At 36.3% G+C, this 24,354-nt stretch overlaps 2 protein-coding genes across 10 annotated transcripts in view; one reads left to right on the top strand and one right to left on the bottom strand.

Moving 5' to 3' along the window:
- The window catches only part of wry (delta and Notch-like EGF repeat containing weary), a 113,403-nt gene that overhangs the window by 80,318 nt on the left and 8,731 nt on the right, over nt 1-24,354 (top strand). For 4 of the 8 annotated variants that reach the window (XM_072306185.1, XM_072306186.1, XM_072306182.1 and 1 more), the window contains exons 11-13: nt 1,298-1,407; nt 2,245-6,224; nt 19,046-19,165. In XM_072306185.1, the coding sequence (XP_072162286.1) occupies nt 1,298-1,407; nt 2,245-2,371 (237 nt within the window). In that variant the 3' untranslated portion in view covers nt 2,372-6,224; nt 19,046-19,165. Of the gene's footprint in view, nt 1-1,297; nt 1,408-2,244; nt 6,225-17,261; nt 17,626-19,045; nt 19,166-24,354 lie in introns of those variants that run through there. The other 4 variants (XM_072306187.1, XM_072306184.1, XM_019050558.2 and 1 more) reach the window with 3 other exon arrangements.
- Nucleotides 12,954-23,682, bottom strand: LOC109036361 (uncharacterized). 2 transcript variants are annotated; one of them, XR_011900815.1, is made up of 9 exons: nt 23,499-23,682; nt 21,802-21,966; nt 19,869-20,691; nt 18,928-19,076; nt 17,802-17,968; nt 16,564-16,760; nt 15,803-16,144; nt 14,037-14,141; nt 12,954-13,809 (listed from the first exon to the last, which is right to left on the bottom strand). XR_011900815.1 is itself a non-coding variant. In XM_072306189.1 (8 exons), exons 2-8 carry the CDS (start codon nt 21,942-21,944, stop codon nt 14,133-14,135), a joined length of 1,830 nt encoding a protein of 609 aa, XP_072162290.1. In that variant the 5' UTR covers nt 21,945-21,966; nt 23,499-23,682; the 3' UTR covers nt 12,954-14,132. The 2 variants fall into 2 exon arrangements, 1 of the variants encoding a protein (XP_072162290.1); XM_072306189.1 differs by having other exon boundaries at nt 12,954-14,141.

The raw sequence follows: 24,354 nt of genomic DNA, 5'->3' as shown, positions 1-24,354 counted from the left end.
GACATCATATCTCCCTATCCCCATTCTCTCTCTCTTTAGCCGTTTTATTTGCAAATTGAGTGTCTTTATAAACAGGGTATGACCACTGAAAGATCCAATGGACCACTAGACAAGGTACGAATTTAAGCAATCTGATACATGTTTCTTAATCAGAATTTCACGTAGAACACGATTTACACGACGAAAATTACTAAAACCAACTCCTAACGAAGATATTAACGTTTTTATTTCATATTGGTCACGAGGAATTTGAACTGCCCGCTCACAAGAAACTCAAAGCTCTACGTTAGTCAAATTGCGCACTACAACGGTTTCAGCAAGCTTCTCAATCGAGCAATGTTCCTTTTCCACCATGTGTTGTTCAAACTATTAGTAATTTGTTATGGCTGAGCCAAATAGTCAAGATTGAAGTTGAGGATTTTTACATCGCAGAGACTGTCATGATAAACATTTAGCGCGCGATGTGAATCACGTAGAACATTGAGTTTTCATGAGCGGGTGGTTTGAATTCATGCATCAAAAATCATTAAATATCTTCGTCAGGAGTTGATTTTGGTAATTTTCGCTATGCGTATCGTGTTCTACGTGCAATTTTGATAAAGAAACATGCATCAGAATGCTGAAATTCGTACCTTGTCTAGTGGTCCATTCTGCAGAAGTGCAGAAAATTCTTATCACACGATCAAGATCGTGACCATACACGCGAACAGAGACCTCGCCTTTATACTGCCGTGCTAAGGAAGAACGCCGTATGAACACTCGAGAGTTGCCTTTCCCTCGATAAAATGTTTATTTTTTAGGAAAGTTATGGATATTCTTTGGAGAAATTCTCAAGAACTTTGAGTGAAATTACGAACGAAATGATCTGAAAAATTCGAGGAAAATCATTTACAATCTTCGCCGAAAATTCGTGTTTTATCGGAGGAAGTTTGGCAACGCCTGAAGGTTCATACGGCGTTTTTCCTTAACACGGCAGTATAGCATTGACTGCTTCCCGACAAAATGAAAAATGAAAAAGAAAACTTATGGAAGGAAAATGCTTAGCTTGTCTCATCTCTTGGTTTCATCTCCCACTTCTTGTCTCGATCAAGATTTTAATTTCCTACTTTCATCGTGATATTACTTTGAAATTTATCAAATGAAAAAAAGGTGCGGTAGTGCATTCCCCGAAACATGTGGTGACACAATGACACTTCACTTAGATAATTATTGTCCCACAGTAATTTTACCTGAATGAAACGGATTCGTATCCACTTTTGGAGACTTTTTAATTAAGTTTTTTCCCCTCTTTTTACAGGTCGCAACCTGCCACTGCCGAATGCACGAAACCTATAAACGAATAATCCGAGCGACACCTTTGTTTGGCTGCAGAGGGAATAGGAAGGACGCTGACTTAAAAGCCAAAAGGTATGGATACTTACTTTTTTTTTTTAAAAAAAAAAGAAGATAATTCCTTGATAATTTTAAAAAAGCTTTACGTTGTTCCAAACGAATTCAGTTACGATTCAAAGTTTAAGAGTATTTTTGTTCTCTTCAAATTCTAGTATTATGAAATTACTAAACTCAGACTCTGCAGTACCTAAGTAAATATTTAAAATGTTTCACAAATGGCAGATTTTGAATTTTCTCCCTAATCGTTGGATGACATCTTATACGTAGGAAGGTATGTACTTCAATTATTTGTGTTTTGTGCTGATTAAGTGTAAGATTAAAGTGTGCGAACATGCTGTCAATGAGTCAGTTCCGCTAGGTAGTCACAGAATCATGCTCCGTTGGTTTAGATTAGTAAAATCGAATAAGTTCTGTTCAAACGCCAAGTTCATCCGTCGAATATTAACGAAGATATCGCCCGTCGAATAACATGGCATATGACGTCATCCACTGCGGTCGTGCATACCATAGTTTCTTCCACCTTGGTTTGATTCACGTTTTACGTTAAGCAACCGGTGCAGATGTGTGTATTCCTAATTGATGAAACCAAAGTGAAGGAGAGCATGGTATGCAATCTCGCTGTGGATGACATCATATACGGCGGGTTCCCCGATGAGCGACATCTCCGATAATATTTGACGTTGACAATTAGCGTTGAAACAGATCATGATGTTTTCTGATAATCTAAAAGCTTAAATCATCAAAACACTATTCTGTGACTAGCGCAAACTGTTCGTGTTCCACGCCACAGCTCCAGTGCCACCCTACAAACCACGAAGATGCGTCTTTTAAGATTCATGTTTTATGTTTCAGTGGAGCCGTGAAAAGTTCAGATAAAGAGCCACTTGCCACAAGAAGAGTAATGGCCCCTGTTGATTACACAGATATGTACTACGCTATGGATTTCAGTGATAGTCAGAGTTCACCACTGATTCAGTAAATGAATGTAAAATTACAAGGAACAGAGGGTTCAATGTCGTACTTTAAGAGAGTCGTCTGATGCAATATCAAAGTGAAGAGGAACGAAGTTTGTAATTAAAATAATTGACTGATTGAGATCATCCTTCGATCCTGATTTAATCGATCATTTGAATGTTCGAAAACTAAGAGAAAACATTGTGCAAGATGCATGCTCTGCTTAGCGCGCCTCCTGTAAGCAAATGACTATCTGATGTTTACAATTTTTAACAAATACTAGGGGGTGCGCTTTCTGACCGCCTCGCGGTCTAACCCCACGAAGCGTATCAAGTTTTAGGCGGTACGCGTCGTCCTTATGATTAAATATTATAGGGTGTGATTCGTAAAAAATTCACTAGGTATTAATTAAAATCGTAAAATAATTAATTTTTTTGCGCAAAATTCGGAAAATCTGATGCTGTTGGAATCATACTGTTCCATCAGGATTTTTCAAATACAAGGTGCATTCTTAAACCAAACTGTTTGTGATCGTTTGAAAACGGACTTACCCGATGCCAAACAGCCAGCGTTGTTGAACTTCGTTTGAACTACCCGATAAAATTTGTGTTTGTTCTTGACCCTTTTTGGGATGATACCTTAAAAATTTTTGTGGGTCCAAAAATTCGTTTCCCTTGACCTAGACTCAGTAACAAAATTTCAGGTCTCCTCCTCACGTTTGCTCAGAAGTTACAGCATGCCTGGGGTTGTTGAACCCCCCTCCTCCCCATCACCTTGTTAAAGCATACATTTCGCCTTCAATTAGAGAGGATACCACGGGCGGTCACCTAGAGGCGCGAATAGTGGTATCATTTTCATCTATACGTGATGCCTCGCTCAGCGTTTCCATCAAGCGCTCAATAATAACAATCTCAGGAGGCCGATTGGACCGTTGTGTTGCGTCTAGTAAACAGAGTCATCGAACAGTATCGGATAAGTTTGGTTTGACGACGCACTTTAATGATTTACGGGAGCCTCATTATTCCTAAGCTCGAATAATGTATCGTCCCATCCCTAAATGACCGGAGAAAAAATTGAGGTTGAAGAATTAAGTCTTCATAATGTAAAATTGTAGAGTATGATATTTATAATTGATTTCTGGTGATTTATTGTGATAAAATTCATTATCTATGTAAGTGTGCTTCATCTTAAAGTTTAACATGGAGACCGACCTCTCCAACATTTACATTTCTGTGTGTCTGATAGTAGTGGGCACTTAGACAGGAAATGACTCTGATCGAATCAGATCCTGTCACAGGATCTGATTCGATCAGAGTCATTTTTTTTAAATCAAATAAGTATTTACCTGGATGGTACTCAAATAGATTTAAACATATCTGGAAAAAACAGTGCCAAAAATACTTTTAAAATACTTCTGTGGTCATAATTTTTTTATGGGAGTATAAAAACAAACAAAAATTCTGTTTTGGAATAAAACATTTTCGACAACCCATGTGCCCTTTTTGGAATGGTTTTCTGTCGATGGTGAATAAAAAAATTCTATTTTAAAGACATGTTATTTTGGTTGCCTCTGCATAATGAAGACATTTCTTTAGTCCGTTCTATGAACAAATCAAAAGGTATGATGTCAGACAAAAATAACATTCTTTTAAATTACATCCAAACAGGTTGAGTGCGAAACAACCTACCGTTAAGTAGATCTTCTTCAGCACGTATTAGCATAAAATCTGCACTTGATCTTCCCTGAGGAACGCAACTTCCCAAAACGGCAAGACGCAAAATATACTAGAAAATGAAACATTTAAAGTGCTTGAAGATCTTGATGATTTGAAAACACTGCAGGACCGAAATTATTTTTTTTTATAAAAATATGATTTTCGGCAACTGATTTGTTTAATAGGCATTACTAATTCGTAAAATACTCAAAATCTGATTTGAAATGGCTTAGTATCAAATTTTTCTCAATTAATTAAGGAGTTTAAAGTGAAATAATCATTAACTGAAACTAACATTTGTCAATTTTATGAATCAATTTTTAAATTTCTCCAGGAAATTCGTTCATTACTTTGTTTTTTTGTTTTTTGTTTTTTTTTTGATCATCTCTTTTCATAGGTATTTGAGTCGGGTCATTATTTCGTCAAAAATTAGCGGTAGTAAGAATTAAATACTAGGAGTCCCATTTTGTATTGAAAATGCTGTAAATAGTAATTAGGTAGATTTTCTTAAAAGAAAAGTTATTTCATATTAACCAGGAATAATTCCTTTATCACCCAACTATAGTTTGGTGTCATCAGTATTCATGGCCGTTATTGTTATTTGTAAAGTTCCATTTTTTATCAGGCAGCAATCACCTTGTGATAATTACATTATTTGCACAAGTTTTCCTTAAATTGTCAAGCTGAATACCCCCCCCCCCCCCACTTTTCCCCTGATCAATTCAACCATCTATAAGATAAGATATTCCCGGTGGATAATGTTGCTTCAGTACCTAACTAAAAAAACTTCAGTGTTTCTAACTCCGTTCCATTCAATTTTAATTTTTTCAATGCTAGGTTTTAGTCGTGTCTTATAAATTCTACCGAAATATTCTTGGTCAAAAATAAATTTGAGCAAATGACGCAAATATTTCAGTGATAACTTTGGACGATCATCATTTTGAGACCTCTGAGTGGAGCTAAAACTTGCGGTTTATACCTATATTCATTCTCAATCATGAAACTGTTGGGTCAAATTAAGAGCTATTTTAGAAATCTTTACACGTCAGACCGCAGATCCATAATTTGAAAGTATTTATAAGTCTGAATAGTATAATGCTACGGTCGGATTTTTGGAAATTTTGTGAGTCCAAGTGAAAAGTAAAAACAACGTGCAAGCCGCATTTGATCCACATCAAACCTCTCTTTTCCATAATCAGAGGGTTTTCATGTTCACCTGAAAACAAAAGGGAAGAAAAAAACTTTTCTACAGCGACAAAGAGTTCTACGCCTACGGTTCATTAAAACTATTGACACAAGTAATATATAGTTATAGGCAAACGCCATGGTTTCTGGGAATTTACAAAGATGGTTGAGTTGCATTGAATCGAAGATCGACTAGATTAAAAACAGACAGGAGGTGAATTTTTTCGTGTCCAATTTTTGTCTTTCTTCAATAAAGAGTGCGATGGAAAGAAGCATGATTCACTTCAATAAAATTTGTTCAAAAAAGAGGCAGATACCTGCCTTTAATGCATGCTCAATGTTAATACAAGTTCAATTCATTTTACTAAATTACTAAGCAGTTTAGGATTAAAGCCAACTTTATTTTCAAAACTGTACTTAAAATTTCTGTTATTCTTCCCTAAACCAACTCAATATCTGACAAAAATAAGTCACATAGGTATATGTATAGAAATTAAGTTCTGTTATGTTTCCCTGTTTTTTGTTACAATTTGTATGTTCTCTCTTTAAATTTAAAAAATAAAAAAAAAGATTTTTTTTTAGCTTAGGTGCATTTTCTTTTTATTTATACCTTATTCCTCTTGTTGAACCACTATTCGCTTAGAATTGATGTGTGTAACTAGGGTCAGATTAAAGGTAAGCATGAAGCGGCTGCACCAGGCAATCATGTGGTCTTATCATTTAAATCGACAAGTTCGATTCAACTCAATAATTTTTACGTCATTAATGAAATGAGCCATCCAACATAATGATTGTATGAGCTGCTTTTTCGTTAGGGAGGTACCGTACTTCAAACTAGTCGCGAAGTGTTGAGTTCAGCATCAAAACAACATTGGCACTTAAGTATCAATTAACGTGGGTGAAGGTTTGACTTTTCTTTTCTCCTTTTCCTGGCATTTTGCCGAATATTAAGGACCAGGAAAACCATCATTCATCACAGTGAGTCAAATGCCTTGGCCTTTTATATTATTCTGGGGTAGTGAAATCGATGGTTTTATTGATGATCGTTTATTCAGGGCAAGGAAATCGTTAGGGGCAGGGAGAGGATCGTTAATTCGGGGGAAGTTGACATTTTTTACATTAGAGAGAAAATATTTTCTTTTTTAATTGTCATGCTAAGTCATGAAAATATTCCAACGTTCCAAAGAGCCCTTCTCCGTTCCAAACTCTGAAAGTCCACCAAGCATGACAAGTTTTCATAATACGTTAGAGCAGGGTGGCATGAAACGTAAGAAAGAAATGAAAGATTGGAAATTTCAGTGAAAAGTTTCATGAAAGATTGCAAATTTCAGTGAAATTTTTCATGAAATTTCACGAGGCTGTGAAACATTTTATATTTTTCAGGGATTAGAGTATGCAACCCGCACTCAAACACCCAAAAACAGAGTAAAGTCACAATTTTTAAATTTTGCAAAACATGAAAAGGAGACTACATTTTTCGATATCTTTGACAAATTATATGTGATGTATGGTGCGATGCGGACATCCATCAAGTTTAAAAAAATGCATCAAGTCCCCGTCACCGCCGACCAACGATCGAATCAACTACAGCTATTACGCGTCGGAAGTCAAAACGCCTTCAAATTTTTGAACGCAATACGGACATCCGTCGAGGTTGTATAGTTGTATCAAGGCGCCGTAGCAAGCGCGTCCCAGTGTTTATCGTTACAGACGAATATAAGTTGAGAGTGGCCAGTCATAATGCCTTCAATTTCATCGTACATATTTTTGGGCAAAATGAGAGACGACGTTTCTCCATTTGCGACGTTGCAGACTTCCTTAGAAATTTTATTTTTCTTTCGAGAAGCTGGTCAATATACAACTTAAATTCTCCATGATTTTGCGTATTCGATAGCAGAAGATTTGGTTCAAAATATAAAGTCGTAAATTTGGATTGTTTCTCAGGGAAGAGATGAATTAAGAGCGGAAATTTTGAAACACCGCAATGGAGATACGTGGTTTCACACTTCAGTCGGTGCGATGCGGACATCCATCAAGTTTAAAAAGTTGCATCGAGTCCCCGCCCCGTCACCGCCGACCAACGCGTTTGTCGATCGAATCAACTACAGGTATTATGCGTAGGAAGTCAAAACGCCTTCAAATTTTTGAACGCAATACGGACATCCGTCGAGGTTGTATAGTTGTATCAAGGCGCCGTAGCAAGTGCGTCCCAGTGTTTATCGTTACAGACGAATATAAGTTGAGAGAGGCCAGTCATATTGCCTTCAATTTTATACATACATATTTTTGGGCAAAATGAGAGACGACGTTTCTCCATTTGCGACGTTGCAGACTTCCTTAGAAATTTTATTTTTCTTTCGAGAAATAAATGACTTCTTACTTATGTCATTTTTTTGTTCCAAGGTGATACCCTACAGTAATGCGCTGAACTTTATGAATGAAATGAAATTGCTGTCACGGTTCTATAATTTTCGTCACGCAGGGATGATGATGGTATCAAATTAAACGACTTAGGGGTATTTTACCGGATCCGTCCGATTAGGCAAAGCTTTGATTTCAGTTTCTTCAAGCTTTTTAGAACGAAATGATCTTACCGGATCTAGTAGCACCTGAATTACACGGCAGTGAAGGGCGCCAACGACCCCATACGGATCAAGTTGCGCCGTCTGACGCGCACCGTCGCGTTTCACTTAAATTGCTCTCGTGGGTTTGTTTTCCGTCGCACTTTGGTTTTGGTATCAAATTAAACCTAAATCAAGCCTTCTTTCAATGACGAAACACTCATCTTTACTCGCCCATTAGGCGTTATCTAACTACAAAAGTTTCGAAAATTTGAAAATTTTCGTTTTTCTTGAAGATTTTGAAAAAATATCATGGTAACGCCAGAATTGTTTAAGGAGCTAGTTTTACACGAGTATAACTGCTTATGAAAAAAATTTATTAAAATTGATTGCACAGCAACCGAGATACAGCGCATTGAAGGGTCGCGTCGGCCGTCTAGAGCGCCGAAACGGGTCCCACGGCGCGAAGCGCGCAACACTTAAATTGCTCTCACGCGCTTATTTATTATCGCACAAAGATCGTCTTGGTATCAAATTAAAGGTCAAGCAATTCTACGGCACCGTCAGAGGAGGCAAAATATCCATTTTCTAGCCTGTCAAAAAGTTATTTGACCTTGAAATTTCCAAAAATTTGAAAAATTTTAGTTTTTCCCAATTTAGAAAACAAATCTAAGCCTAACAGGAAAATTGATAAGGAACAACGTTGTCTCCTGGAAATTACCTATCATTTAAAAAAAGTGGATCAACATCGGATCAATAGCAACCGAAGGACAGCGCTTTGAAAAAAACCAAAATGGCGGACTTTAACGGCCGCCATCTTGCTCCAGTCGCGGGTCTCAGAGTGTTGCCCCTTCGAGAATTACTCCTGAGGGTACCACCAATGAGCCCTGAAAGCGGCATATTCCAATCAAACAGCGCAGGGTTTTTTGGCGTGGTCAACGGACTAGAGTGCTCATACGGCGTCGAAACACAGCATGGGCCTTTTAAGCCTCATTGTATGATGCCGCGATTATCCTAACGCGAGTTCGAATAATCGCGTCAAACTCATATCAGCGCCTGCAAGACTGCAGAAATACTTCACGCATTGCGCCAAACAGTGTGGTCAGCGTCAAACGCATGTTAGCGCCTACATGACCGCATGAAACTTCTCGCATTGCACCAAACGCAATGCGAGAGTTATTTGCCATAACTATTCGACTACGGGTTAAGGCACACTGCCGCTAGCTGGGTTGACGGCGCAGCATACTGTGAAGATCCACACTCGACCGTAGTCCCTTCTCTGGTTTGCGCGATGCAAAAACCGCCGCAGAACTAGGTCCATGCGGCATATCTTGTGACGCGGTCCCTGCCCGGTTTTTATCCCAATAAAGGGTAAATATGTATGGAAAAAAATGGGACCAAGCCACATCAGCTGTTGCCTTCTTTAATTCGGCAATTTAATTTTTTATACGAAAGCGGTTGTGCAGATTTTCGTGCAAATTTTGGTGAATTTTCTCCATAGTGCGAAGCTAATTCCTTGAAATTTTCAAATAAATCCACACAGACTTTCTCTCGTAAAAAATTAAATTGCCCGGTTAAATTTGGCAATAGCTGATGTGGCTTGGTTCCTTTCTCTTAAACGCGGTCCAATCCGTCCAATTGCAAAAATTCAGAAACTCGGACGATATTTAAACGATGCAGCGATTCTGAAACTTGAATCGCATAAAATTAATTTCGGTTTACTAAAAAGAAAAAAAAAACGAACGAAGAGATCGCGTCGAAATTTGATGTGATTTGATTTTCGATCACTCCGGAAATTTCGAAACTTCTAAAAAACTGTGTGTACAAAAAAAAATTGATGGATATTTCCGCCGAGAATCACTCTTTTTCTGTTTGTTTCATTCATCTCTGTCTGGATAAAACGAATTTCTATTGATCAGTTATGTTAACTTAGATACCAGGTTTGTAGAATAAACTCGTAAATTTTTATTGAAAACTCATCAAATGAATTTGATAAAAATTAATTGCAAACCTGATTCACGCAACCTGTAAAATAAATGGTATTGGTTTTTATTTTGATACTTTTGCAATATTCGTCAGAAATCGGTTCGGTTAGAGGGGGATATTCGTCGGTTAGCGTATGGATTGCGGCTAAAAACGATCGGCGTAATTTTCAGACTTTAGACCGGCCAGTCCGCTAACTGGTTGCCTTGTTCACAGACTGGGCAAAAACATCGGCCAGTAATCGTACTGGGCAAAGAGGATGGCCAATCCGCGGACGGGGCAAACAAAAATCCCTCAGTTTGCGGTCTAGGAAATTCTGCCAATGAAGCGTAACACTTACACAAAGATTTCAAGAGAGGACTGATGATGTCCCCAATTTTGTGCGGGTTAGGATAGATCTTCTGGCTGAATTTGACGAGTATAAGCGTTGGATGATCGCGGTTGGACCATCTTTTGAAAATATGAATGAAACAAGTAAAACATTGAACTTCTGTTTTTTCTTATTTTCAGTCATTTATTGGAAGAAGAGTTTCAAATTTGAACAAAATGTGCACAGGTATTAGAGATATACATTAATAAGTACAGTTGTCTTTCGATAATTTAAAAATTTTAAACTCAAAAACTGTTATTTTTCAAGGAAGCTCGAGGAAAAATATCTAAGGGAAAGTGGAGGACCAAAAACATGGTTCTAAGGAGAGGGTACCAATTAGGTTCCCACCATTAGGATAATTTCATGCAATCAATTTTACAAGCATCAACCCAAGAGCACAAAATTAGGGTAAAGGATTCACTTCAAGATCAGTCAGTTTCAATTTACAATCTCTGATAAAACTAAACTGACGATGAAAATGGATTCACATATTCTATAAATTACTGGTCAGTTGTACTGAAATTTCTTTCTCAGATACACGATACTGATAAATTCATCAAAGAAAAAGTAGCTCATTGAAAAATACCTTTCCAACGTGGAATTTACCATACTGGATGTTAATAGATGTTGTGTTTAATACTGGATTTGACACATGTGGGTATTGTACGATGGAAAAGTGGTAAGTGTGAACTGAAAGACACAGAGAAGCGAACACTTGGCTTCAAAAATGGGTCAGTGGCATTACATTTCTGTAGAGTATCATAAAAAAAAACCAAAAAAGCCCATTGACAAGTTTTAAAAGAACTCCTAGAGGAGAAAAAGTTGATTAAAATCTGACAAATGAGAGGTCGACAGTCGTGATGGCGGAACTAGGCCACATCTTTGACTGAGTTTTAGCCAATCGGCAAAAGCGGACTTCCTCACCTGCCTATGTCACATCAGACTGCCAAAAACATAATTTCAAATGGGTCCAGATTTAGGCGACTTCAAAATTGATTTTTCAGTCATTTCAAGTACAAAAATTCGAAAAAATTATTTAAATGCTCAGTACTTAGGGAAAATGAATTTTAGACACCACTGACTCATTCAAACTTTCCTTTCCCCAAAGGTGCTATTACACATGTTATATACACTATTTGAGGGAAGTTCCGGATCTGTTTATCTAGCAGAAAAAGACGAGAATAAATTTCAATTCTTTCTTTTTTTATGCGATTTGTTTTCCTTTTCACATTCTGTCCGTAATTTTAAAGCTTATCGTTGATCATTTTTATTGAATTATTTTTAGTTTGATCATTAACCCAAAGATGAGGAAAAAAAATTTTCGAATCCAAAATTAAAAAAGTTAGAATTATTGAAAGACAAACATTAAAAACACAATATAAAAACCAACAAGATGTACAAAATAGGAAGTGTTACAAGAATTATACAATTTACTAAACTTCGTTATGATTGTACAATTTTTAGACCGAGGCCTGACTGTACAAATGATAATAAAAATCAATGGCCTGGTGCAAAACCTCGTATCTCCTTTTGCGACATTGCAAACCTCCACTCATACTTTATTTTTTCTTTGCAACCGTAATTCCATGAAAACCTCCTTGGTTTTTCTTCTCTGTAAGGAAGATTTTCTCCATAAATTTCAAGCTTTAAAATATCCTTGCTTCTCTTCAAACAAAATGAAATAGGTACGGGAATTTTAAGACATGGCATTGGAGATAAGTGGTATTGCGCTTTGGCCATTGATATGCCCTATTTAAAATTATTTACTTGGTTCGACCTTAGTCAAAAAATTTTATCATCATATGGACGTATTTCTATCAAACAGAACTATGTGCATTTTGACATGAGCCCTGAGACCCATAAGCATACATGCATAATAGGGCTCACGTCATTATGCACATAGTTCCGTTTGATAGAAATACGTCAATATTAAAATGAGGCTGATCAACAAAAATTTTGAGAGCCTGATAAAAAATAAGCAAGTAAGCACATGAAAAAATCCCAAATATAATACAGTCATTCATACATTGATTAAAATCAGGGGTGTGAGTCAAAGGAAAAGGTGGAAAAAAAAGCACTGAGCCAGGTAATGGCGGGAGAAAAAGCATTTTCCCCTTTGTGTTAAAAGTGACCTTCGTGTGAAACATTTTCAAGAATAATTTCCTCTAAGGTGGAGAAATACCCTATACCTCAACATGGACTGAATTGATGGAAACATATCAAGCTTTTTTGAAAACAGGGAGTATGCTCACTAGCTGATAAGCAGAATTCTACATAAGAGCGATGGACTTGGTTTCTCTCTCACTTAATTCATAATCAGTTGCAGACTTCGATGAATCTACAGAAGAATTAACTACAGAGCCATGCCACTAAAAACACTGATAAAAAAATACCTCCAGCAGAAAACTTCATTTCATTGCTCAGACTTAACCAAATAAACATGCCGCAGTAAATTAACATCAAACATTTTGAAATACAATGTTTTTCTCAAAAGAAATTCCTTGATATTCTGCTAAACGAATTTCACGAACAAACCTCCTGTTTCCAAAAAAAACTTGGTGCATCTCTGTTAACTTGCTCCATATCCTCCTGCCAATTTTAAGGAAGGCCTGCAGAATAAGCACGTTTTATTAATTATAGATGATTATCGGGATCGCCATTGATCATTACATTCATTTCAGTCAATCTGAGATCAGAACTGAATTTTTCTGGGTTTGTTTTCTTTGGTTTTTCCCTTTAAAAGCCTATTAATAAACAGACTCAAGTTGTGAAAAGTCAAAATAGTCACCGCTGAGTACTACTGACTCAAAAGTGGCAAAAAGGAATCAAGAGCCCTGTAATGTTGCTAGGATTCTGCAACCTTTTCAGGTGCAGTAAAATAATGAAAATACAAATGTAAAAAGACCAAAAAACAAACACTGTAATTTTCAAATCTGATTACATTCAGTCTTCATGTGCAAATAGCAGCTGTTCATCTTTTCAAATGTTTTTAACGAAGTACAAGAAGCTCAAAAATCTTTTCAGCATTATGGAGCTTTTCGTTCTTCTTTGCAAAACGCAGCCTAGTTATTTGAAAAGAAATTTTCTAAAGATTTACCCCTTTCAGAAATATTTCAATCTAATAATACGCATGTAAAACTAAGTATTGTTAATATTGCAAAAATATAAATTAAGGCTATAATGCTGTGATAGGGGGAAAAGCCGAATATTTGCATCTTGCCACATTTTCCTAGGAATATCATGTAGTTTAGAGGACATTTTTGAATATTTTTCCTTTGGTAATTTTCAGATTCCCTAGATTGGATGATGAATAAATTTTTTTGAAAATTTCAAGAGAAAAAATATGATCACGTTCCCTAGAAAATGTGCATTTCATCAGAGGAAATTTGGAAACGTCCAAACGTTCATCACTTTTTTTTTGGTACAGCAGTGTGCCAGGCTTGTTATTTACAAAATCTTTCTCATTCAGATTCCTCTTTTAAAAACCAAAAAAGCCGATCACAAAGCACAGAGATCAAATAAAATTGATTATCCTTGCCAACAGTCCAAGAAGAAATTTTTCTGGTAAAAACAATATATCTAGGACTCGATGACAAAAAAACCTTATAAGTAAAATAAATAGGGCAGTTCACGGAAAAAAAAATAATTGCTGGTTCAGCAATTCAATTGCTACAAACAGTGAGTGCAGTGTTTCAACGCAGATTTTACAACAAAAAAATGCTACTTTAACCACCCCCGTGGTTGAATTAGTTTACAATGTGGTTAAAGTAGCATTTTTTTGTTGTAAAATCTGCGTTGAAACATTGCACTCACTGTTTTTAGCAATTGTATTGCTGAATCAGCAATTCTTTTTTTTTCCGTGTATAGATATAATTGAAACTAATATTTACAATCTTTGATCACAGGTCAAACAGGATTCTCTCAGGGTTCTACTGATTTATTTCCTTTAAGTTTCCATCGACTTCACGGGTTTTAAAAAAGCTGCAACAAAAAAACAAAAGGAATAAAGATAAAGGAAACTAGTAATAATTTTGGATTGTCTACGCTGACAGAAATTTTTCCTCTTCTTACTCCACTATTTGTGATAGTCCTCGGACAAAGGAATCATTGACTTTAGTGCTGAAGAACTCAAGACTAAAATATAAGTAATACTTCACAGAGAAAAGTCCTAAGGAAATATTAATACAAAAAAAAAAAAACACTCAAAACTATAAAACTAAACTAGACTTCAGACACTTCAGGATTCTCAATTCAAAAAACTTGGTTCTGATAATATAAATATCTGAGGGTTTACGAAAGGCGAAATCTCCGTTAGTATTGGGCGCAGAGACTTATCTAGGCGTTTGAACAGATCTTGCCATTTTTTGCCGATCCATCAGGTTAAACAATTAAATCGTGCTTCTGTGACTTTGCATTTGATTCACTATTGAATGAGAGATTGCAACTTCATGCCCTTCATTGGCACAAAAATAAAGAAAAATACTTAAAGCTTATTCTTTGGGATATTGCGGAGTATTTTCTGTAAGAATTCAATTTTAAATATTTATAATTACCAACATGGACACAAATTTGCCTGATTCAAAAATTTTCTGTGCCAACATTAAAACAAATTCAACTGCAACAGCAAATATTCCTATGGTTGCTCATAATTTTGCATTCTAAGTACGCTACTGGGGTGAGGAAGAACGCCGTAAAAGCCTTTAGACATTACCACATTTTCCTTTATTAAAATATAAATTTTCAGGAACATCTGCTAATATTTATCTTCGAATTTTTCAGTGAATTTTAATTCATGATTAAGTCTAACTAGGCTGAAAATTTCATGAGAAAATACCAATTAAAAACTTTCCTCATGCATATTTCAGTGGAGGGAATTTTGCAGCTCTCGAATGCTCATACAGCGTTTTCTTTAGTACGGCAGTGTGATTCCGAATATTTTTACAGTCACTAGGAACCCTACTTAAGAAAAAAATAATTTTCACTTCAATATCGCGGAAAATAGGCGAATTTGATATCAATCCAGCATCGTATTCATGTACGTCGGTAACTTGAGATACGCAAAAAGCTATGATTTTCCTTCAACTTCGCATGATACCAAATATCTACTGCAGAGTTCGAATAGCTGCTTGATTGATTTTCGAGTGTGAAAACTAGAGAAATTATGCGAGTTTCTCCACGATATCGCAAAAAATAGGTACGCAATATTCTCAGCGGATTCATGAAGAAGAAGAAAGAGAAGAAGAAAAATTATGCACTTATCATCTCAGTATCGCATTAAATGCGCCACTTTTCAGTGATTTTGAAAAAAAAGGGACTAATTACCCAATAATCACTGCAATGTCGCACCAAATACACGATTTATCCAACCATTTTTTAAAATCATTTGAATGTACACAGATTTCACCTCCAAGTATCACAATGTATTGGCATATATGGAAATTTTTTAGTAGTTGATTCATATCACAAAAGATTTTAAAGTTTTTACCTCAATATCGGACAAATTACAGAGTTTAATGTTGATGCAAGCAACATATTCATGTAAGCCAGAGACTTGAGATAGGCAAAAAGCTAAGATCATCCTTCAATTTTGCGTATACTACATACTTAATTCAGAGTTTGAATTAGTAATTGAATGTACTTACATGAGCGATTTTCAGCCAACATTCCTGTGGCAGTGTTTGCTGTATCTTGAGAGGGAGATCTTTACAGGAGTAGACGCATGGCGACTGAAACAGAAACCCAGTGGCGCCATCTAGGAGATCCTTCACTGTTGGCCTCTGCTTTGGATCCCGAATGAGACATTGTTGCATGGCTTGGCGTAGTATTGGGGGAATTGGATGGTTGGGGAAATCGATTTTATGGCTTGAGCTGATAATTGCATACATTTTTCCCCAGCGACTGGTGATGTGCGAGAAAGGAGTTTTCCCATAAATTAAATTGTAAAGAATACAACCTAAAGACCACACATCTGATTTATATGATATCTGAAACAAAGGAAAGTGACTTTTCAAGAAACTTTACATTTTATTATTTATACATACACATACATCTGGTATTTACATTCTTCATATCATTCAAATAACACTTTCAAATACTGATTTTTCATGTTTTCATTGTTTGCTGTAATTTTGGTGAATTCTAATATACTTCATTACTACTCCATATATTTTTCTGGCTGTTCATAAGTGAGCATAATGAATTTGTTATTTATTGCATAAATTGTTAAATTGTTAATTTTTTGTTGCTGATCATTTTAGATTATTTTTTACATTCCGAGAATGGCATGAGATGGTGAAAATTTCTGCATTCTTACAGAGGACTGTTAATATATATGTATATATTTTTGTTACTATAAACTTCTATTTCCTTTTTCTCAAACAAACAAATTTTCTAGGTAGATTACCTTGTATTTTTTGTCATTGCCACCAGTACCATCTTTGATTGCTTCTGGACTCATGTAGTTCTCTGTTCCCGCACAAATATCCTTGTGCACGGACGTCATGTCGCCTTGCAATGAAGAGGCAATACCGAAATCAATCAGCTTCAGTCTTCCAGAGACGAAGAGAAAGTTGGCTGGTTTCAAATCTGAGTGGATGATTCCTGGAAAGTGAGAGATAGCAATAGAATACATAGGCAAGTCCTGAGGCCAAGCTTTTTGGTTTGAAGAATGAAAAAAAGAGAAACAAGACTTGTGAAAGAGGTGCAAGGCCAAAAACCCATTAGTCTTACTTGACAATACCAGAAGCAAGAAAAGTTTTAAAACTACTGCCCTAACATGGGAGCAAAAACTTTCATGCCGCTTGATTAGTCATACGTGGTCCCAAGGAACGAGTGAAGACAGTAAGATTCGGTTGTTACTTTCGATTTTAAGAGCGTTTCAGAGGAGAAAAAGTTCAATTTCTTGGAGACAAAAAGGTTGTTTTCTTCTTCTTTCCTCAAAGGGAAGGGCTTAGATAAAGGAGGCAAATTGAGTCTGGTAGAAGACTTAAGTTTCGTGAGGCTTGAAAGTTTTTTGTTCTTGTAGTTCAGTTTTTTTTTTCTTTCTTTCTTTGAAAAAAAGGGGAGGATCAACAAAAATATTGACCTGACTTTGTTTTACAGTCAAAGTGTGGTTAAGGCATGCCAGGCATGCCTCTATTGGCATTTTGGGTTCTTGCTGTCCTGGATAATCTCCCCTGCAATACTACGACACTATCTGAAGTCTCAAGCTCAAAAAACTGATTTAAGTCTGGTTCAAAAGGAACATTGCTTCAAGGAATTTTTTGTTCCGGGGCCTGACTTAGAGTTGGAGAAAGGCCTAATAACAAGCTTAAAGCTAAGCAAATAATGGCTGTAGAAATTTTTAAAAAGTTGACGACAGAAAGTTTCGTAGTAAGCTGGCTTGGCCGATTTTTATCTTGCAATCAATTGCAATAGGGATGCCAGAGATTCGAATCAAGTAAACATTAGAATAAATTATATACATGTAAGTGAGTCTCATACTTCTATATTTACTTAAGACTCTTCTGCAACTCTCCAAAAAGAGTCAATGAACAAAAGAGTTACCAAAAAACCTTCACAGAGTTTAAGGTTTTGTGATTTGGTTTTTAGAAAGTGACGACGATACGAAAGTAAGATTCGAGATCAAAATGAGCTATTTACCTTTTTCATGAATTTCTTGTACAGCGGTGAGCATTTCTGTCCAATAATAAAGGATCCGAATTGGAGAAATCTCTTTTGTCTTCTTGATGTCCTTCAGTAGTCGCGATAAATCTGTTTCGCCCAACTCCATTACAACGTACAGTTTTTTGGTTTCTTGGATGTACTCACTGAAAAACACACTATTATCAAACTGCGGAACCAATAAAATTAAATTGACACTAAGAAGGGATCAGTCAAGCTAAAATTTCGAGCTTTAGAGATTTATCAGTCATCTTCTTGCAGTTATAGAAAAATGTACGCAAGGACATACAAAGTGATCCAAAAATCCCTTAGCATCCCTTCAATTTCTAGGGTTTTGTCCCATTTTAGGGTAATCCGCTTAAAATTTTGTAGAGTTCCAACATTCTTTTGCTTTGACATAGGAGCATTCTCAGAATTTTTAGTCTCTATCACAATTTTTAAAAAATTACGAGGATGCCACTGGTGCGGTACTTTTGTGATCACCCTTTAGAAAATCCAGTATCAGCTTGTGTCTCACACACTTACAGCCTTCATTTCGTGGACAAGTGTACGTGTGTGGTGATCAGAAAGACAGTAGTGCCAACCTATAAGCTGCTGCTCAGTGCTCATCAAGTGAATAAATTGGATTATAATAGTCATTATATAACATCACTATTTTATAGTCACAATTGGTCTGAAAGAAGCAAGAGATACAGCCAACTGAGTAAATTTTTTGTCAAGAAAATTGCACAAAAAATTGAATTAAAGAATCTGTAAAATGTACTCACTCCTCCAATCAATATTTGGATAGTCCGCATACATTTTCAAATACCGCATCTGCAGTCCAAGTGACAGCGACCTTCATTTCTTGCCAATTTTATGCAATTTTACTTTTGAAAAATCTACTCAAGTGGCCGTTATCATTGTGAGCAGCAGACCCAGTTTGCCACAGTATCGAGAGGATAATTACAGATGATTATCAGCTTTGAATTATTGAAATTTAGCACAAAAAAAGCAAGTTTAGCACAAAAAAAGCAAAGCACAAAAAAGGCAGAGTTAAGAAATCCAAGAATGGTTTATTTTCTCAGGACAAAGAATAAAAATTTAGATGAATTTTTGAACTTACTAATCAAACATGCGAATGACGCTCGGGCAGCCCTGTAATTTCTCGAGGAGTTTAACTTCGTTCATATATCCTTCAGCTATTGCTTCATCGACTGCTGCTAATTTTACAACTTTTACAGCTAAGAAAGATTTGCTGCCAGGATCCTCCACCTGTAACATAATCAACCAATGCCATTAGAACCCAAGAATACAATTATGGGCGGTGTGCATTCCAAGAGGCAGCATTACTCAGTTTACGGGTAGCTATTACTACTTTCACTATTTCACTATGTCATTCCATTATACTTTAAATATTCAGATTTTACTATTTTCTTCTAATCTGGGAGATCCAATCTTAAAGACTAGATTTTGAGAAGCTATGCATTGGTCAATTATTGATCCAATGTGCATTTGATGAACATATGGGCTAAAGTATGCTATTGGGTTATTGAATAAATCTTGCAGATGATTAAAAAGTGCATGAATGTGCAATAGACATACACTGGATCATATTACATATTTCTTGATTTGAACAGGATATCTTTTGATAAAAGAAACAGAAAGTTGGCATTTCATAATGCACTTATACTTCTAATCTTGGAGATTTAACCTTCAAGTCAAGATTTTTCAAAATGTATTGAATTGACTTTTCTGGCTTATTTATAAAACAAGATTTCGCATAGGGAGATCGATGATAAAAATGTATTTTCTAAAATTAGCCAAAATAGTTGGCTTTCATCTGAATGATGCCATCCAATTAATTCTGTGTCGTAATATTTAATATCACTAGACTCAATCTGAATGTTTTAAAGCTCTACAGTCACCCTTGCAATTTTCGAACGATTTCAGGTTTAGATATGCTAGGAAATGGGCCCCTCTTTCTGTGAGGATTCTTCCGAGGTTCTAACAAATGGTATGACTGTTCAAATTTGTAAAATTTAAAATCAGAATAAACTTCCTTACCTTGTAGACTTCACTAGAGCCTCCTTTTCCAATGGTACTATGAATATTGTAGGATCTGTTGTTCACTTTAATGCACGGAGTACTGCTAGGATTGGACGGCTGCGATGCATTTTGGATGGTCACCTTCGGCCCACCTTCTTTTTGACGAAACTTGGCAACGTCTGATGAAAACGAGTAGGGTTTGCTCTGCGGTCGTGGATTCAATTTCGGTACGACAAAGTTAGGATTTATGATCTGTGGTTGTGAGACAACACAAGGAATACCTTTGGCACGATTGTCCATCGATAAATCCAATACTGAATCCATGGCCTTGGGCGCAGTTTCTTGGGGCGAATTATTGATTGACAGATCCTTCGCAGCAGGAGGAGCTGAATCGAGAGATGGATTTCCAGCTTTGGGATTACGCAACTGAGGAAGACTAAGAGAGGGCTTGAACCTGGGTGGTGTTTCAGCTAATTTCACTGATGGCATGTCAAATATATTGATAAAATTCCGTGCATCCAAGTCAATGTTTAATCTTGCACGCTGAGTTTCTGGCTCATTTTTGACTTGTTTAGACATTTGATTTGATTTAGAATTTGGACAATTTAGACTGATAGACCCTAACACATTTTTTCCTTGAGAAGGCTGATGAGGTGGTTGACTGTTCAGGGTTGTTGTGTTCCCTCTAAAAATGTTGGTAGATGTTTGTTTCAATGGCTCTTTAAGACTGCTACTGTCTTCTCTTGAATTATTGCCCGAGCCATTTTTTTCGTTTTGTGGTTCCACCACATCAGTGGAGATTCGAAATGGATTTATCGTGTGTCTCCTCTTACCCAAACGACTGAAAAAAGTAAAACAGAATTGAAAGTAAATTAGAATTAAGTTACTGTCATTCCCAGATAAAAAAGACCATTAAATCTAACATTGATTTATCAATAAGTCGCATTTTAATAAGGGGGTTCATTCATACTGACACTTTACTGATGACATATCTTTATCGCGACTATTTAATTGAAAACTTTGTGAGTAGGATGGCATGAAATCTTATATTTTCCAAAATGTTATTCATTTTAGCATATAGCAAACTGAAAAATTAAAATTGTAACAGTAGTCAATGAATTATCAGTTTGAAATAATTCCAGGAACATAGAGTGACCATCTGTAAGTAAAGGAACCTTAATGGAACTTCTCTGGTATACCGCATGACAATAACTCAAGAGCAGTTTATTTTTTTTTCTGAGCCAAAAGAGAACATAAAACGCCATTTTAACGTGACATTGTTATGAAGATAAAACAATTTGATCAGTTTTTCTGTAAAATCACAACTTTCTTCAGACAGCAAGCCTCAAACCGTCATACTTAACTCCAGTTTAGTTTACCTAACGTTTTCAAGTATTTTTGATGCCAAAATGTCTGTTTGACATACCCCCACAAAAATAGTTTATTGACATTAAAGTTCCTTTTATAGGGGAAGTTCACAAATGAAAAAAGATGTCATGACAGGACAGCCATGAGTATGAAGAACGCACTTGAAAGACACTGCAAAAACACTTAAGAGTTTTTTTCACTTTGGCTTAATCTGCCTTAAACAAAAGATAAAAAAACATGAGGAGAGATGTCAAACTTTGACAAAATGAAACAAAAGATTCAGTATTCTCATAGCACTGGGATTATATCTTACAAATCTAAAAACTGTCAAAACATCCGGATAGAGAACAAAGGACACTTTGCTAAACCCCATCACATAAGGCGTAGGAAAAGTAGGGTTTATACACTCATTAAAGAACTGCAGAGACTAGACTAATAGTTGACATCCCAAAATATAGACAAGGCAATGCTGAAAGTACCAGGATTTGTAAGACTATCGGGGTTGCAGAAACATGGGATTGATAAGACTTGCTACCTGTCTGCAGACTACCACTGGGTTGATGCAAATAAGTTGGATGCTTACCTTTTGAATTTTCGTGTGCTAAAAGGAAAATCTATGCTGGGATAATATGCATAGAGTCCCAAGGAGTCGCCTGTTGTGGAGGATTGCTCATCTGTCTCCTGGTCTGATAAATTTCCATCCTGGGGTTTAAAATTCGTTTCCATGATTAGACTGTTTCCTTAGTACCTAGAGAAAAAGAGTCATGACTTGTCTTAGAATCAGATCACATTTAGGAGAAAAGTATTTTACATGCAAAATTATGTCCTCATTAAAAGCCATGAACGCAGGAACACAAAGTGTATTCTAATGAAAGCGTGCAATAAATCTGAAATTTTTCTTTCTCAGTATCATTCTTATCTGTTACTTAGAGGATATTCATTTTCGGTAAGTAATACTAACTACAATGAAACACACACACAATTCCTAGGGAAATTGTGTGTTTTTTGTATTTAGTGCTTGTTTGCAATCTTGGCATAGGAAGGAGAAGTCGGTGGACATGGTTTTTAAGGCGAATTTTTAAGATTTTTGAGATTTTTCTCGTTTCTGAGAGTTCATTTTTGAATTTAGTTTTGCAATAAGGTGTATCACATTAAGTTTGAGAGTGATCATTTACAAGAGCTATGCTACGCCTCCCAAGCTAGTTAGCTTGGAGAGCTGGATCAAACACTATCTTCCCACAGGTTTATGACAATTCATGCAAATGGTTATTTAAAACCTATTTATCAATTTGATGTAGTATCATTGATCTTCACAGGTTGATCTTGAAATTGCTGTGTAAAGTTAAAGTCTCAAAATTTATGCTGGATGAAAATCGTGCCTTAAAAAAGAGGAAGAAAGAAATAGATCAACAACTGGGTACGTAAGTAAATTGATTTAGTGAGGACATGAGCAGAGGATGGCTGATGGTCGGTTGCCTAAACAAGTATTCGATTAGGTTGCTCTCAGTTTTCTTTCAGAAGAAGGCACTAAGGGCATCCTGTAAAAGGTTGAAGGCAGGGAGTGGAAGAAGAGATCAGAAGGTATCATTCGTCTGATGATCTGGGGGAGGATAGGTTTAAATGCCAAGTAAGGGTCACAGAGCGCCCTTGTACGCTGAAGTAGAAGCTTAGATACGTTGATGGCCGAAGTGCAAAACCCCGAAACTTCATTTCATTGTTTCAAACTATCAGCTCTTATTTTATTTTGCTGGAGGAATGAGCCAATGCTATGGCTTGAAATGTTTATAGAACATTTTGCTGACAGAGAAGAACTATTAGAAAAATTTTCAAGCAATCGTAAATAGCACAACTTCCCCTGCGGTTCGGATCTTCCGCGTAGTTACAATTCAAACATGCGAACTGCGCGCGCACCAGAGCCTCACTATTGGTGCACTCATGTCTCCCGTGGGTGGCACCGCTTAGTGGTGAGTTTCACACAACAATTTATTATAGTAACTTGGTTCTTAAATACTTTAGATTTTTAAAGCAACAAGATCTTGATGATGAAGTTCAGTTACAAACATACTCATGGGCAGCTTGACTGCTACTTGAATTGATAGCGCAAACAAAGCAACCACTGACGGCACAAACACAGACTGGTGCCATGAGTAAGAACAGTGAAATTATCAGTTCTAATTCCTTCATTAGTGATTTATCAAAAGACCACAAAGTATGACTCTTGGCTCTACTGGCATAAAAGAAAAAAAATCGATATTGCAGGGACAATAAGCTCATTGTTACCTGATGGAGGCGAATCCACAGTCCACAGAAGTGAATCTTGAAATTCCATACAAGAAGTATTTACATTATTAATAAATATCAGTTCATAAGAAACTTAACTAGTAGATTTGTATGATGTACACTTATGGCAAGCCGATTGAGCAACTTTCAAACTTATCAAGTTATCAACTACATTTAAAAAACAGAAACACTATTCTGAGTGCATCGTTCGCACCGTTTTCTTCGGTGCAACACATCGGTGCCACCAGCTTTTCCCGGCTTTTGATTGGCTCGCAATTTTCCTCAATTTTCTTTAATTTGAAAGAAAATTTCTCGTGGAAACCTCTCTTAAGTGCTTCTCAAAGCGATTACAAAGCTATTAATTAGTAATATATTACACCTACTATGTTTCTGTTTTTTTTACTTTCAATTTGAATCAAGTCTCAAAAAAAAAAGCTGTACCTAACCTCAACCATGTGATGTGTGTTCATTTTGCACTTTCATTGCAAATAGCCACCAGCAGTTCTCGACCTGAAATTTGACAAATTTTCAAATTAAAATCATCTTTTGTGACTTAAAATGGTTTTTTGTCTCTCAATCAGTGTCGTCTTAATACCTTTTCACTTCAGTTTCTAAAGTTTATCGCGTTTCTTCATTGTTCCTTTCGCTCCTAATGGTTGAAGCTGAAGCCAAGTACTTGCTCGTCGGTTTGATCTGTTTTTTTTCCTCGTAGAGGATTTAATTGTGCCTCTCCTTCAAGTCTCAGCTTTAGCGGTGTTACTCTTTCATCATAAACAATTACTTCGGTAATAATCAAAGTTTACATTTCAGTTCTGTGTCTACAAGTGTCTGCATCAGTGAACATTTGCAGCATACA

This window comes from Bemisia tabaci, chromosome 1 (genome assembly GCF_918797505.1).
Source record: "Bemisia tabaci chromosome 1, PGI_BMITA_v3".
Taxonomy (NCBI): Eukaryota; Metazoa; Arthropoda; class Insecta; order Hemiptera; family Aleyrodidae; genus Bemisia; species Bemisia tabaci.
The sequence above is the reverse complement of the archived record's forward strand: the minus strand, read 5'-3'. Positions and strand labels throughout refer to the sequence as shown.